At 39.7% G+C, this 15,453-nt stretch overlaps 2 protein-coding genes across 7 annotated transcripts in view; both read right to left on the bottom strand.

Annotated features, from left to right (window-relative positions):
* The window catches only part of CENPC (centromere protein C), a 28,330-nt gene extending 19,635 nt beyond the window's left edge, over positions 1–8,695 (bottom strand). For 3 of the 6 annotated variants that reach the window (XM_064652162.1, XM_064652161.1, XM_064652160.1), the window contains exons 1-9: positions 8,547–8,691; positions 6,843–6,889; positions 5,859–5,920; positions 5,436–5,533; positions 4,279–4,369; positions 3,970–4,186; positions 2,876–3,079; positions 1,897–2,276; positions 373–1,222 (exon numbers count right to left, since the gene is read on the bottom strand). In XM_064652162.1, the coding sequence (XP_064508232.1) occupies positions 373–1,222; positions 1,897–2,276; positions 2,876–3,079; positions 3,970–4,186; positions 4,279–4,369; positions 5,436–5,533; positions 5,859–5,920; positions 6,843–6,889; positions 8,547–8,687 (2,090 nt within the window). In that variant the 5' untranslated portion in view covers positions 8,688–8,691. Of the gene's footprint in view, positions 1–372; positions 1,223–1,896; positions 2,277–2,875; positions 3,080–3,969; positions 4,187–4,278; positions 4,370–5,435; positions 5,534–5,858; positions 5,921–6,842; positions 6,890–8,546 lie in introns of all 6 variants that reach the window. The other 3 variants (XM_064652165.1, XM_064652163.1, XM_064652164.1) reach the window with 3 other exon arrangements.
* Positions 8,696–11,654: 2,959 nt separating this feature from the next.
* The window catches only part of UBA6 (ubiquitin like modifier activating enzyme 6), a 29,955-nt gene continuing 26,156 nt past the window's right edge, over positions 11,655–15,453 (bottom strand). Inside the window, exons 31-33 of the mRNA XM_064652159.1 lie at positions 14,931–15,018; positions 14,467–14,561; positions 11,655–12,555 (exon numbers count right to left, since the gene is read on the bottom strand). Coding sequence (XP_064508229.1) covers positions 12,420–12,555; positions 14,467–14,561; positions 14,931–15,018 — 319 coding nt within the window. The 3' untranslated portion in view covers positions 11,655–12,419. The remainder of the gene's footprint in view (positions 12,556–14,466; positions 14,562–14,930; positions 15,019–15,453) is intronic.

The following is a 15,453-nucleotide window of genomic DNA, read 5'->3' as shown; positions in this document are numbered from 1 at the left end:
TACATCCACAAAAATATATACAATAGCTGAAGAATTAAATGCTGTATTTTCCAAATTTCATTTAAAAATACAACAAACCTGACAGTGAAGTTACTCTGTGGTGGTAGGATTGTATTAAACTGGATCTACTACACAAGTCTCATGAGAACAGTTTAACCAGCACAAACTTCCTTGTGTAAAAGACACTAGATTTGGCACCCACATTTGAGAACAGGATGTTGACTACACCACTTGGTTTCTCTATTAACTATTTGACCAATCTCAAACTATCTTGTATTTCAATTGGGCCATCCCTGCTTAAAAGTTAACAAGGTGTGTTTAATTATCTACCAAGTTATACCACGCTTGTAAGGAATCACATAAAAAGCTTACTGTGGTCCATGTTGCCTGTTACGTTTTCTTTTGTTATTTTTTATTTTTACATCTGATAACTTCTGTTTTTTCCTTGCCATGTTCTGTACAGAAGAGCTGTCAGAATCTGTTTGAGACTCAGTGTCCTCAGGGTTTGAGTAAACAGCTTTATTGGTTCTGCAAGGAATCTTTCCGGGTATCTTCCCTGAATACTTGGCTGGCAACTGCTTCTTTTCAGAATTCTTCACACTGTCCATGGGATGCTGGAGTGCTTTCACAGGAGATTGGCTATGTGCACCACCAGGTGACTCCAATGTGTGCAACACATTTCTAGGCTTTTCAGACACAGCCAATTTCTGAATCACGGGAGTCTCTAATTTCTGACGCAAGGGTGTGGTACACACATCTTTCAAATCTACAGGCTCTCTTTCATGCTCTTCTTCACTAGGTTCACTGTCAGGACTCTTCTCTCTTTGCAACGGAGGTTTTTTATTACTACTTTTCTGGACAGATTTTTTAAGCTCCTTCCTTGGACTTAATGCCACTTTCTTAGCTACTTTAACCTTAGGAAGTTTCTGCTTAGCAGTTTGTTTCCTCTTATCTAAATGCTGAGAAGCTTTTGAAGCTGACTGCAGATTCTTGGAAGACTTGAGAGACTTTTTTGGAGACACAGTCTGTTCTTGCTGATGCCCAGATGAGGGCATAGGCAAATCTTCACTTGGCAGCACCCTTGTTTTACATTTTTCTGCATCAGATGTTTCTGTTTCCAATCCAGACCATGACAATATCAGTTCTTCAGCTTCTGGTTTCCAGGATGTGTTCTTTTTCTGGTTTGGAGAGTCTTGCCTAAGTGCGTCCTTTTTAGTCTTTCCTATCAATACACAAAACATTTGGACATTAATATCTTTTTACATTAAACAGATACATGCTGACATCTGAATGCCTAAAAATAAACCAAAAAATCAAAATGGGAAAACAAACAAACAACAGGTATCACAAAACCAGATTTGTCCCTGAAGGCTAAAAGGTCTTCTCTAAACTATAGTGTATAAAAACCTTTTTAGTGTACTTCCAGTATTTCCTAACAGGAAAAAAAAGGGGAGAGCAGAAATGTTACATTTAGCTTGCTATCCAGTTTTCAGTGTTTCCTGCTACAAACCTTTTCACAAATAATTCCTAAAACCCAATCCCCTTCAGTTTGAAGCATGTGTCTTAACCTCCTTCCTACCTACCTTCTACCTTCCTACCTACCCTACGTACCCTACCATGTGGGTACCTACCTTCTACACCAGCTCATAAGGAAAGACAACACCACTAAATTAATTTTTAACATCCTAACAGGAAGGGCAAAGAGGATGGGAAAAGTGAAGACACTCTGTCTCGCTGCCTCATACACATCCAAATCTAACTGTGGAACTGAAACATCAAAAAGGAATCCATTAATGTCTCTCATCTACTTTATTATAATTTCCTAATAAACCACCACAAAATAATCCAGTAATATGACCTGGAAGGAAAAGTTTAAGGAGCTGTTAAAGAACTTACCTGTACGCGTACTCTTTTGGTTTTGAGATTTGAGGACATTTCCTTCAGTGTTAGAGATTGGATCCGATTTCGACGTTCTTTTGATGTCAAAGGTTCCAACATCCAGATTATTCAGTTTCGGTTTAGTAAGTGCTTCAACCTGTGCTTTCCTGTTCTTGCCTTTCTTACTCTGTGTCTTCTTCTGTTCAGAGGGCTGAGATTTAGAAACAGGAGTTGCAGAGCCATCTTTTTTTGATTTCCTTTTCTTACTGGGTATTGAAATCCAAGAAGTAAATGATGCACCACCTGAGTCATCAATTAAAAATTCACATTCATTTTCGATTTCTATATCTTGATCTTTCACAGGAGGAGGTGATGGAGGTGATATCGAGGCTGAATATCTACAGAAAGGAGTGACAATGACAAATCATTTTGGGTGGTGGGGTAAATTGACTTTCAATCTTTAAGATCTAGTGGTGATTCCAGAACACCTAAACACAGTACAGAACATTCTTCAGAATGCATTCATTCATTGCTCTTTAAGCTTCCAAAAAGAGCACAAGGCCTGCTTCTTCTTGCTGATGCTGGACAGTCAACTGGACAGATGCTGGACAGTCAATTTCCTATGTAACCAGTCAGATCCAGACTAGCTCTGAAAAAAGACTGCTTGCTCACTGTAAACTTCAAAATCACGTAAGGTTTTCCTGAATCCTCTAGGCTACCTATCAAAACATCTCAGGCTCTATCTGAAACACTATTCAACAGACAATATTCAACACACCATTTTACTGGCAGACAAAACCAAGAGCACTGTTAAATTCTACACAAAATTTTGAAACAACCATTTAAACCCTTTCTCAAGTGGCATTTTTAAGTAATGTTCGACTATCACAAAACATGCTCCCAGACTTTGTTTATAGATAAAAGGATGTTGTTCCGATATTCAGACCAGAGTTATTTTAATAGTAAATTATGTTCCATATTAAGCCTCAAAACAAACCTCTGTCGAAGTGTTCCTGTTGCTACAGCTGCTAAGAGAGCTGAAGAGAAAGTCTTCTCTTTCTGCACAGAAGATGTAGCAACAGGTTCTGTTCCTTGCACAAGAACAACCTGTTCATCTCTTCCAGTCTGAGGTCCTTCCAAATTTTCAACTTCTCCACAGCTCTTTGCTGCAGCAGGTGTATTCCAGCCATCAAGACATAATCTATGTATGAAAAACAGCATTCAGATATATTGCTATAAATCTTGTGAGTGCACAATAAAGTATTGTGAGGAAGAACAGATGCTCCTGCTGACAGTGTCTCACTTAGGAATGAGTTTCCCCTTGGTAATTTGCTGAAACATGGCCTAGTTGTAGTACTTCCCAGCACAGCAGCATGTGTCCGAAGCAATACAGAGTCTTATGGTGACTCTTGATCAAAGTAAAGGCTGCTCAGTAAGACAAATTCCTAATTTGTCCTAATGTGCTTCAGAAATTGTCAGGTTTCCTAGACTGTAGGTACACTGTCTTCCCAATCTCACTCCATCAATGGGAATCAATGGGATCAGTGTCAGTCCATCTCTATGATCTACCCTACAGGCTCAGCCCTCCAGGAAAGCAGAACTGTGGTAAGGACCACTGGCCAATTTTGCAGTTGGGCTTCAAATTTTCCAGTGGGGAGATAGAGATCACAGCTTAAGTTTTTCTATTTCGTATAAAAAACTTGTCTATTCAGAGTGAGAGGAATGATGATTGCTCATTTCTACTTTAACAAATTCTTGTTAACTTCTAAGGTCAATACTGTCAATAGGATTCACTGAAAAAGTCTGGACTACTTAAGAAGCTGATACTTTGGTGAACTTTTCTGCAAAGAGTTCAAGTCTATTCTGACAGGCTTCCTACACTTGGGTGCTGCACTTATCACCAGAATACTTAATAAAAAATAATTCTGTCCTTCCTAAAAACAGATATGGAAATTTTCTAAAAAGCTTGGAATTATTTTTTATAAGTTCACAATCTAAACTTATAAACGATGGAAACCACTGTGTTGATTTACCCTAAGGTGGAGGGCACACAGGGGATGTAACACCACAGCCATGTTCAGCTCTACTTACTTAACTACAGGAGAACTTTTCCCTTTCTCCAAAGGAAAAGGTGATCCAACAGACCCGTGATCATCCCCAGGGTCCAAAAACATGGCAGGACTTCGGCACAGCGCTTCAACATCTTCTAACGTAGTTTTTTTGCTTTCAGACACAGGAGACTCTGTTTTTTTAGAAACATCTACATAATCATGTATTGCAGGCTTCAAGGGTGATTCACATGACTGTCCTGCCATATATATAGAACAGGTTTCATTCCTCTACTCAAAACCTTACAAAAAACCCCCGAAAAACCCTTAATTCAGTAACAGTGGGACCAACCTCTGCTGCTGACTGGTTTTAGCAGTGATGTAGGTGAGGATTCTGGAGAATAACAGGCTCTTTTCACAGACTTGGTTGATCCTGCCTTTGGCTGTCATAGTTGGTAACGAATAATGAGACAAAGTAAAATAGTTGATAAAGCAACAGTATTTTGACAGGAATACAAATTTCTACAGAACATGATATACTTTCCTTCCCTTAAATCACACTCATGTGAATCACAGTTCTATTTTAACTAAACACTTCAACTTTCTATCAAGTAAGACTTTCTAGAAGTAACTATAAATTTCAAATAACAGGAAAAACAGTGTGTACAGCAAAAATCTATATGCAGCTTTAAACAGGCATCCTGCTAGTCTCCAAGCAAGCTATTCTTTGAATATGAATTATTTTAAACAATTTAATTCACCTTTCTTAAGACAGGTTGAGGTTTTGCAAGAAATTATTTGACATTATATGGTATTCTAACATCAAACTAAAGTAAACAAACACCATTATAAAGGATGCCTGTTCTCAACCCTGCCATTAACTGAATATCCTATTTAAAAAAAATAGAATCAAAACATTAAAATTAAATATACAAACTAGATTATTGGCATCATTTTCCCAGCACACTAACAAGGCCTTCAACTTGTTTCCACTCTTCAAGAAAGATACATATATATAAAGTTATTGTACAGATAACTATCAGGAGTTAACGAGCTTTTGTACAAGCATCACCTTTCAACTCTACTGTTCACCATTTAGCTAAGAACTGTGTCCATATATCTAGCAAAGTGGCCAAAACCAACTCCAATGGAGTCCAAGACAGCCATACCCACCAGCAGTAATAAGGCAGCGTGCTCCAACCTGAGACCATAAAAAAATTAAGTGTCCTGGACAAAAAGCTGAAAAAGCTTTCACTAGAAAAAAACCTGGAAAATAAGCTATTAAACAAATCTAATTACAGAATATTTACTGTTAGAGCACAACAAACTAAGAAAAAAAACCATTATCAACAACTATTACAGATGGTTAAATTGTAGCCTATATACTGTTACAAGTGGCATATGGAGCTTCTTCAATGCTCATACAGAACTAAATCCTACAGAACTAAATTTGTACCCCAGTGAAACTGTACCCAAAGCTATACTGTGACATTGCCATAACTAACTTACGCTTTGGCTCTGCATTGAAGTCCTCTTCCTATTTTTGACAACAGGAGCTGAGCAAAGGGTTGCATTTGGAGAGTTTATTGTAAGATCACTGCTGTAACCTATGAAGAAAACACTGTAAGTATGCGGATCTTGGAATTGTCCAGGTCTCATTTATTTTAACAAGTTGCTACAGCTACTAAGGTCACATAAATCCAAACAAGAAAGGAATCAGCTACTCAGGAAAGATTACCTTTATAAGACAGCTAAGACACAGTTTTAAGCAGCTGGGAAGGGGGTGCTTTTCAAGACCCTGAGAAAAACTTTATTTTTATCCATTTTATCTCTAATTTTTATTTCTATTTACTTACCACTAAATATAATATAAAGAAGAAATTATTTCTTCTTTTACCAGCAAATTGAGTAAAACACCAAATAAGAGCTTACTTTCAAAACAATCCTGTATGAGTTTCAGTATGTTTTGACCTGGCTGTACATCAATCTTACTTCTAGAAAGAAGAGGAAAAAAAAGTATTTTAAATCAAAAATATCAAATGTTCTTAACCCAGCAATATTAAAGCAGCAAAGTTCTTACTTCTCAATATTTTACATTATTATTTCCTCTAGTCTCAGCTTCAATATACTTTTACCTATCATTTCCACACATAGATATCTGCAAAGAAACTTGTCAAAATAAGAATTCCAGGGAAAAAAGCCTCACTGCCACAGATTATGATGAGAATGAAGAATTCTCTCTACATAAAAGAAAACACACAAGTACTTCCCTGAGGTAAAAGAGCTTTGGGATGAAGAAAGTCTCTCTTGAAATAAACATTTTTTGGGCAGAAGTGAGTGATTCACTAGCCAGACAATGCTGATCAAAACCAAAATAACACTAGAAAAGACATGGAGTATTACTCCCATAATGATCGTTAATACACAGCTGATTTGGTAGATTTGGTAAGCTCGTGAAATGCAAGTCTAAAAATGGATTCCAGCAACAAGAACTTCACAGGCTTCTGACGTGCCTTTAAAGAATGCTACAGCACTACAAATACTCCAACTCATCTCTAGCATTTACCAGCAAGGTCCAAATACGCTGGAACTCTGTGTGGGCTTCGTTTCTCTACTTCTCGAAAGGCAAAATGTCTGCACAGACTACTCCTTCTGTACTCAGGCAGCCTAGTTAGGAGCACCTTAGGTATAGCAACACCATAGTTTGCTGCCTCAGCAAAGGAAACAAAGGAAAACCTTGGGGCTTTGTCCCTCAGCACTGTTTGCTCCTCCCACCACAAAGAAATACAAGAAATTTGGGAAACATCATATGATCGGATTAATAGGATACACCGTATAGCTTTGACATTATGCTCCCAGATAAAAATCCACATAAGTTTTCCAGAATCTAAGAATAAAACTTTAAATGCAAATTACCCTCCTCCACGGCAGAATCTAGCTCTGTAGTCTTTTTTTAAATGATTCTGTGAAGAAATAAAAATAAGTTCTTATTAGGCATAATGACACTTGACAGGAAAACAAGTAAGCAAATATCAGGCATTCTCTAGCCATCGTAAACTACTGGGAGAGTGGGAGTTACTGCAGCCCTGTTTTCCTTAGAATGCCACAGCAGCTACAACCCCTGTAACAACTGCCAGAAATTCAGCTTTCCACAAGAACCATCAAAGCATCTGTTGCATTTGAAGTCAGAGAGTCTTACAGGAGACTTATGTGACAGAAATCACAGAGAATGTAAGGATTTGGTTACCATTTACTCAAGTGTAATGACTAATCTTTAAAGTAAGGAAGAGGAATGATCTACCACAAAGCAAGCCAGGACATAACCAAACATCCGCTGCTGTGTGTTAACTGCTCACGTGATGGTTCTTACCTGTTTGCCACAGGCACGACCACACTGACAGGCAGTGAGATCACATCGCTGCGCCATGGTAAAACTACAGCCTCAGTTAAGTCCCAGTGCCACCTCACACAATTGAAACCCAAATATAATCAAAGTCGTTCAAATAGAAAACATGACTCCAGTCATCTACTACCACAACTGGAGCAGTAATACTTCAAACGGCAACATATTATCAGTGTTACCTTCTACACCAACAAATGAAATAAAGCCGCTGACCTGGAAACAGGCAAAGAACATCAAGGATACAAATGGGAAGAAAGGTCTAGAAAAATTCAAGCGCTAAGCACAGTGCAGTTTTTCACAGATGTGATAGGAAAACATCTAAAAAAATGTAAATGTTTAGCTGAAAAACAACTATGACCTCTTAACTTATTCATTTGTGTAAATTTAAAAAGTATGTGCAGTTTGGAGATTATCTAGTCCTAACACAACGGAATTCAGCTCGTTTTTCTGAAGTTTGCTATACTGACAGTACTTTGCACTTTATGATTCCTCTTTGGATACTACTTCTGGTAACAAAAATAACCAACACCACATATGGATTGATTGCACTGGAAACTTTCAATATCAGCCTTAAGTGGCAGAAGGAAACTCCAGGTCACACGGGAAAACAACTGACCAAAAGCCACCCCTTCAGAAACTGTGCACACTCCAGCCAATCTGACACTCGGCCTTAAACCTCTTCCCCTTGCAGCAGAGTGTAGCACAATCCACTGGCACGCAGCCTTTCGCACTGAAGAGGCTGAAAACCTCCTGCAACGGACCTTTGAACAGTTCATTTATGAGTGTGTTCGCATTGTCCTACACATGAAGAGTTTTAAAACTCAAGATGAGCACGACTGTGGCGTGCCTGGACAAGTGTCCGGCTCTGTACGCGCTCACTCGCCCATGGAAGGCGGCTCTCCAGAGGCAGCCTGAGGAAAACGGGTCTCCCGACAGACTAGCCCTCGGAGCACAAGTGTCTGTGCAAGGGGCCCGGACCCGAACCCGGAGGCCGCGGTGCGCCAACCCGGGCCTCCCGCTCCTCAGGGAGAAGCGGAAGACCCCAGGGTGGGGCGGAAGAACGACCCCGCCCCTCCCTCGGGAACGCGCCGGGGGCCGCACCTCTGGCTCTCCGGAAGGGACCGACTGCTGCCCACGACACAGCGCATAGACAGACCGACAGGCATGCGGACAGACCGACAGACAGACACACCCCCGCCATCCCCGCACTCTCTCACCAAGGCCTCCGCCATCCCGGGCCGGGGCTCGCGCGCGCCCCGCGCGCCGCTTTCGAACCTGGGCGCCTTTCCCGCCGCGCGCGCGCCCACGGCCGGCGGGGACAGCGGCGCCCCGGCCACGCCCCCCCGCCTCCGCCTCATTGGTCGGCGGCCGCCGCGCGCCAGCCAGGGACGCTACTTTTTGGCGCGCGCGTTGTGGCGCCTGCGCAGGAGCGGGGGCTGTCTCCGCCCTGGGCTACTTTACTGCCTTCCCTTCCTTAAGGGGACCTGCACGGCCACGGGTCCCCTTTCTTTGTCCTCTCCTGGGAAACGCCAGTTCAAATTCTCGAGTTTCCAAATGGCCACTGTCACTACGGGGAGCTGCAGTTTTTTCTTTAAAACGCTAGTGAAGAACTTAACACTGAGCAAAAAACAAGTCCTTGATAACATGAGGGCGCAGTGCCTTACAGTGCCCGCGAAACGCTGCCCAAAAATATAGTTTTAAGTGAGGGTTTTTACTGCACACTTGTGACTAGTACACCATCCCTGTTCTTTCTGACCACTATGGGGAAGGCCCACTGTTTTTATGAAAGTACAACATATAACATGAGAAGTTTGTACTTTCTTTTCATGAAAATACTTAAGGTCACTTTGTGAACCCGGTGCTGCTCCATGTACATCAGGTTAGAGTTGCAGCTTTTCCTCACTGTGAAATTGTGAGGAAAATTTGCCTACCTCAAACCCACATTATTTCAGGACGTTAGATGCCATGATGAGGGTGACAGGGTTTCTGCATTCGCAAAGACCCAAATGGTGCCAGAGTTGTTCTTTCTATGTAGTCACTATTCTTGAACAGCTTTTTGGTTTGTTTTGTTGTGGTTTTTTTAGTAAACATTCACATATTTATCCTACATAGGAAAAGGGTGGGAAAATAAGATGGAAACATCTACTTTTTACTCATGATATAGGTAAATCCATCAGATGCACCAAAGCAGTCTTGGTAACAGTAGCAAGATCTTCACAAAAAATCCTCACTACTCCTAACATTAAAGAAACACCTTGACTAACCACAGAGAACAGCTGAGAGGGCTGCTAAGTTTGTTTGCATTGCTTTGCATGCACAAACATTCCTGCATCTATATTAAGGATGCTAGAAATTCCGGGAAAGCTAGTGTAAATATGAGCAAACTCTTCAAGAAAGCATTTGAGTAAGAAAGATCTTCAATGCTGATATAAAACTTCACCCCTGAAAATCAACTGTTCCTTCAAAGAATAACATTATGAAAGAAAGCTATTTAAAGTGTTCTAGTGGAAAGACAGTTCTTAAATGTTGCAGGAAGAAAGCTAGCTCCACAGGAATAGAGCATCAAATGGTCCTAGACAAACACAGTCTTTCATTACAATGAAAAAAAACCAAAACAAAACCACAAAAAACCTCACAAACAAACAAACACAAAAAAAAAAAGCAAAACAAAAACACACCAAAGAGAAAAAGCAGTTCTCATATTCCAGGTAGTGCTACAAGCCTCTAGCTTGGTAGCACTGGTAGTGACAATGCTAAAGAACTGGAAGACCAGCACCCCAAAATTCACTTTCCCAGTTTGATTGAACCCTTTGTGTCATCATGCTGAGCATCTGCTGAGACTTTTGATAAAAAGCAGGAACAGATTGAGAAACAGGCTGTATCAAATACAAATTCACACAGAATCAGCCCACTCCACTGCAAAACCTTCAATATAAATACATTCACCCTCTGTATCAGCAGTTCAAAAAGGTTTAAAACATAAAAAGTTTAAATGAGCCACTTGACATGCACAGTTTTCCTATATAAAGTCCTCTTGAAGTTATTAGTTCTAAGATTCACGTGGGTAACTTATATCCAAAAATTTTTAAGGTCTGCTAATAACTATCTAGAGCCATTGTGCATTGTCAATTTTTCCATAAGCAGCTTTTTCACTGAGGAGAACCCATTCATAGAACAGACACTCATCCAACAGATACACACAATAAGAGCAGCACAGAGATACAGCCATGTCTGTAAATTTGGGCTGTGATCCCAGCCAGCCTTGACCTGCCCTTTTTGACAAGGGTCTCAAAGTTGTATGCATTGTCATTAATAAAAGCCACTCTATTAATTATATCTGAAAGTTTACTTTAAACCCTGAAGACAGTCATATGGCATTCTAAAAATGTACTGAGACTTTACTATTTTTATGTGCTGCTTATTTCAAAAGCATAAGCATGATGTTGACACCACACTAACATACCAGAGTATACTTACTCAAAGTTTCATTTGTTTCTCAGTCTCCAAGCGTGAGAGGTGACGGTGCTTTCAACTTGATCTAAACCTTTAAGTGATCCTTAGCACTAAATAGTGACTTGAGGTAAGAGTTCAGATTCTAATACTGCCACAGTGAAACATATTTTAGTTGTTATTCAGAAGTGGAAACTTATTGTCTGCTTGTGCTTCCTCTGCACTCTAAATCTAGCCACCTTTTCTCCTGTCTCAAAAAGTTTCTCTAAAAGAAGTTCATAAAAAAATGAAGGTAGGTAGTTTAAAAAGCAGTATTATTAATCTAGAAAATTATATCCATAAAGTACACTGACTGTAAAATTATATACACCATCCAGATGACATCACACACGCAAGACTGAATCCAAAATATTGAAACAATTATATTGATTCCAGGTATTCAGTTCCATACATCTTGATGTACAAGTTCCAGTTTATAGGTTTGTATTCTAACCTTGCCTCACTCTACCATGGTGGTGAGAAATAAAGAACTACCAGCTCAAGTATCTGGTGTTTAAATGATAGTTAAGTGATGACATTTCTGTACCACACCTCAGCCTCACCGCAACAAATCTAGTCCCTAATGATTTCCAAATAAACAGGATCTTTACACTTCAACATCCCAGAAACTGACTGATGATGATAAAAACCTGTGTTCAGTGCAAGTCAGACTTGGGCTATGGACATGTGTACAGCAGAACCACTCACTATAGGAAATGGTTACCAAAAGGAGTTTGGTATGACAAACATCCAGAGACATTTGCCTTTTCCTCCCTTTAAAGTCACCATGTGCTATAGTGATTTTAATTTGGTGAGGGCAGAAAGGCTCAATCACATTTTCTCTTTCTTGAAGACAAAGTTTTATTGTTGAACGTGCTAATTCAGCTCTCCGATAGGTTTTCACTTTCCCCATACTGCAGTATTCTGCAAAGAACAGTCTCAGTGCAGATAATCAACAATTCCAGCTCTCTGGACTTCAGCGGAGTTTTGACAATTTACACCTGTTTCCTGGGTTTCCATGTTGAGACTGACATAAGATAGCTGCTCTGGCCACAGCACCACTAACCAACGACACAACAAAGCAGTTTGTCTGTTCTTAAGTGGGAGGCTAAGCCTTTTGAATGGATTAAATCTCACTTGTAGATGGCAAGAATGAAATTCTTGTTTAAGAATTAAGTAACGTATGAAATGGATTTAAGATGTTCTTAGAACACCAGGAGCATAAAATGGTGGTTTCCCCATTTTTTGTACTCTTCTCTAAGCAGTGCCTAATTTGCACATGGGGACCATTTGTTAGGTTCACCATTCTTCTTGCTTTCTTCAGCTGCCTGCAAATCAATACAAATCTTGTCTTTAAGGTAAGGACTGTACTGGACATTCCATCTCACAGAGTGACCAATCCTCCTTCGAGCGAACAGGTTTGAAGAAAACAGGAGCAGAAGAGACATAAATCCAGTTTGTCTTCAGTGCAAAGCCACTGATTTTCACCATTTAATTAAGGCTTCACCAAAAAGAAATACATAGTACCATCTTTAATAGCTGAAAATTAGCACACTCCTTTGAGAACAAATGGTCCATGAGCGACTTCTGTGCCTCTACCATCAATTGTCTTCCTGAACAAAGTAGTATCTCACAGGGGGCCCTGGCAAGTCTTCTTCTCCATCAGTCTCTGGAGCAAATGATACTGTCAAATCCACATACTTCTTATCAGGTGATGGTTTCACAAGTTTTTGCATCCTATAGAGAAATAAAGCAGAGTTTGTTAATATACCAGAAAGAGGATTGGCAATGGGAATTCAGGATCAGACTAGGATGAATTTCACTGCCAGCAATATATACTGGTCTAACATACTACAGGTCAAATTAAAATGAAGAATTAAGCAATTAAGCCACCTTTAAATTTTGACACAAAAGCTGTTTCTCCACCCAAGATCCAGCAAATCGTGTTCCATTAGCCCATTAGAGAGCTACCGCATCGTTCAACAACAAGTGATCAGTACAAAAGAGAAGAGCATATGGCCAGTTTTGGATGGGATTCCTCACAGATGTAATTTTTCTTTGGCATCCCAGAGAGGCACTAGGCAAAGTTAGATTTCTGTGTAGGATTTCAGTCAATGAGGAGGAATAAGTTCTCTGTCTACCAATAATGGCCTGTTTTAGTATATTAGGAAGAACCACTCCAGTGCAGACACCAGGTAATAAGTTCTGATGGAAAGTAATTCTATTGGGGTTATGGCACTAAGTCCTTGAATTTCAAAGGTGAATAGCGATGAGGGGGGAAAAAACAGCCAAGATCTGGGACTTCTTCCCTCATGACCACAAAGTGAGTTTGAACTACGTAAGGATGTTACGTATTAGCGCAATTTTCCTCCTTTGCTCTCTGCAGTCTCAAAAGCTACAGCCAATGCTTGGAAGTTGCACACTGGAATACTGAAGCAGGTCAGCCAACCTCACTTTCATCACATATCTGTAGATGGCTCAAGATTATTTTCTTGCTAACCTGGTTCATGAGGCCACCTCAAATGCTAAGAGGCTGAGGGAATACAGTCAATCATTTCTATTCCTCACAGATCACTTAGAGAAGGATTTCCCTTCTGGGTATACTTTAGTATGCAGGCCAAAAAGCTGCTTTCCCCAAAGCACTTGTTTCCTTGCAAGAACACAGAGCATTAGCCTCTTCTCAGCAGAGATACTGAGATAATATTTATTTGCATGAGGAAGTCCCAAGCTACAGAGCAAGGCAGATAACTATGCTTCTAAAACTTGCTTTTAAGGAGTATGCCACTAGTTAATGCTGCAATTCTGAAACAAAGAAAGAATCTGGTAATGCTTGTCATATTACAGCATGATTTTAAGCAACTTAAGGAAAAACAAACACACAAAGACAGACCAGAGTTTGCTGTGCAAATATCTTTTGGGACTGTTTGTAACAGAACCCCAAGTTGCTGCTACTATATGAAAAGCTTGAACCAAGACTCAGAGTAGTAAGAAATCCTGATATTCACAAGAGGGCAGCTTCACACCATACCTTTGACTTCATTCATTACATACCTCACTCATTCAAAATTGTTTATACAGCTGTAAGAGAAGGCATATAAACAACTTCTTTTTAACAGGCTGTAAATTCTCATCTTAGTATGCCAGGCACTCTGAAGGTAGTACCAGCTTAAAGGCTCTTCTCTCCCAGGAAGTTTGAAGTAGCTTGCTCATACTACTTTGCCTGATATTACCAACTGGCAGACCTTCAAAACAGGTACTGATCAATGCATCAGCATTAGCTTTAAGCTAGTTTCAAAAGGTTCTAAATTGTTCCACTTGAACCACAGTACACTCTCCTCCCCCCCCCAAAAAAAAACCAAACAACTTATTGTCAGACTTCTTCAGCTTTCTCATTCTGGTATTCATCAGTTAGAGCAGCATTTTGGAAGTCTCCTGCCCTCATCATAGAAGTTAATTCACTTTCTCTTTTTTATTTTCTTTTTGTTGTCCAAATGAAAGAAATTATCTTTTTTCTTTCCAAAATATTAATGACTAGCTACCACTTCGAGGGAAAACACTGCTGTCAGACACACATCCTTATGGTACAATCAGTGAGTGTAATTTGTATGTGCATTTGCACCACTCAACCCGTTTTCCAGTTATACTCACGTGAACTTTAATCGTTTAATGTGACCTGGCATCACAGGAACATAGAGCATTTTGACTCCCTGTACAACCATAGTTGGTTCAATTGCATATTTCTCCTGGAATTCACAAATTAAAGCTTATTAAAGGACTAGAACAGCTGCCCAAACCAGCAGATACTACTGCTGCTAATACTACAGCTAACTATTCAAATCCATAGAATCCCAACCAGAAAACTTGCTAATGCGTGGACTCTGACAGAAGTTTTATTAAGATACATTTGAGTCAAATGAATTAACAAAGAATTTGAAATTAGGCTTGGATGTGTTTACTTAGATACATTCCCATTGACATTAATTATTACTAAAACTATTCTGGTTTGAACAATAACTTCATGAAAGAAAAAAAACAAAAACCAAACCAATAATCCAAAACAAGAAATCCCTTTTCTCTTGTCTTGTACTAACCCAGTACAGTAGATAACTTACTCTGACAGCATTTATGAAGTCCAACAGAGTAAAATCCTCTTTCCCATGAATTGTCCACCTGTCCCAGATGGTAAATGAAATCCCATTTCTGTTTTAAAAAATGAAAGGTTGTTTGTTACTTTAGAATGTGAACTCAGCCATTTCCTTTAAATGTGTCTTGAAGAACTGCCGTGTCTTTTAGGAGGTGCTGTTTTATCTTGATCAAAAATCTCCTCCCTCTCTGCTGCAGTTTCTCCAGCCTTCTTACCTTGCTAAGCACAAGACACAGTAAGAGCTCCAAGTAAACATGGTATCTGGCAATGAAGTTAATGAGCTTTCAGACCTACTGAAAAATAGCTCTTATATTGAACGAGATGCAAAAGTGTGTCCAGAATGTTTCCTAAGAACAATGCCACGTCTAACTTGTCTAGATTTTTAAAGCCTCACGAGTAACAGCTTCCACTGAAAACAAAACTAACCCCTTAAACCCACTGTATTTTAAATTAGGATGGATGAGTATGTGCTGTATTTTCCAAAGTTCTTG

This window comes from Pseudopipra pipra, chromosome 4 (assembly GCF_036250125.1).
Source record: "Pseudopipra pipra isolate bDixPip1 chromosome 4, bDixPip1.hap1, whole genome shotgun sequence".
Taxonomy (NCBI): Eukaryota; Metazoa; Chordata; class Aves; order Passeriformes; family Pipridae; genus Pseudopipra; species Pseudopipra pipra.
The sequence above is the reverse complement of the archived record's forward strand: the minus strand, read 5'-3'. Positions and strand labels throughout refer to the sequence as shown.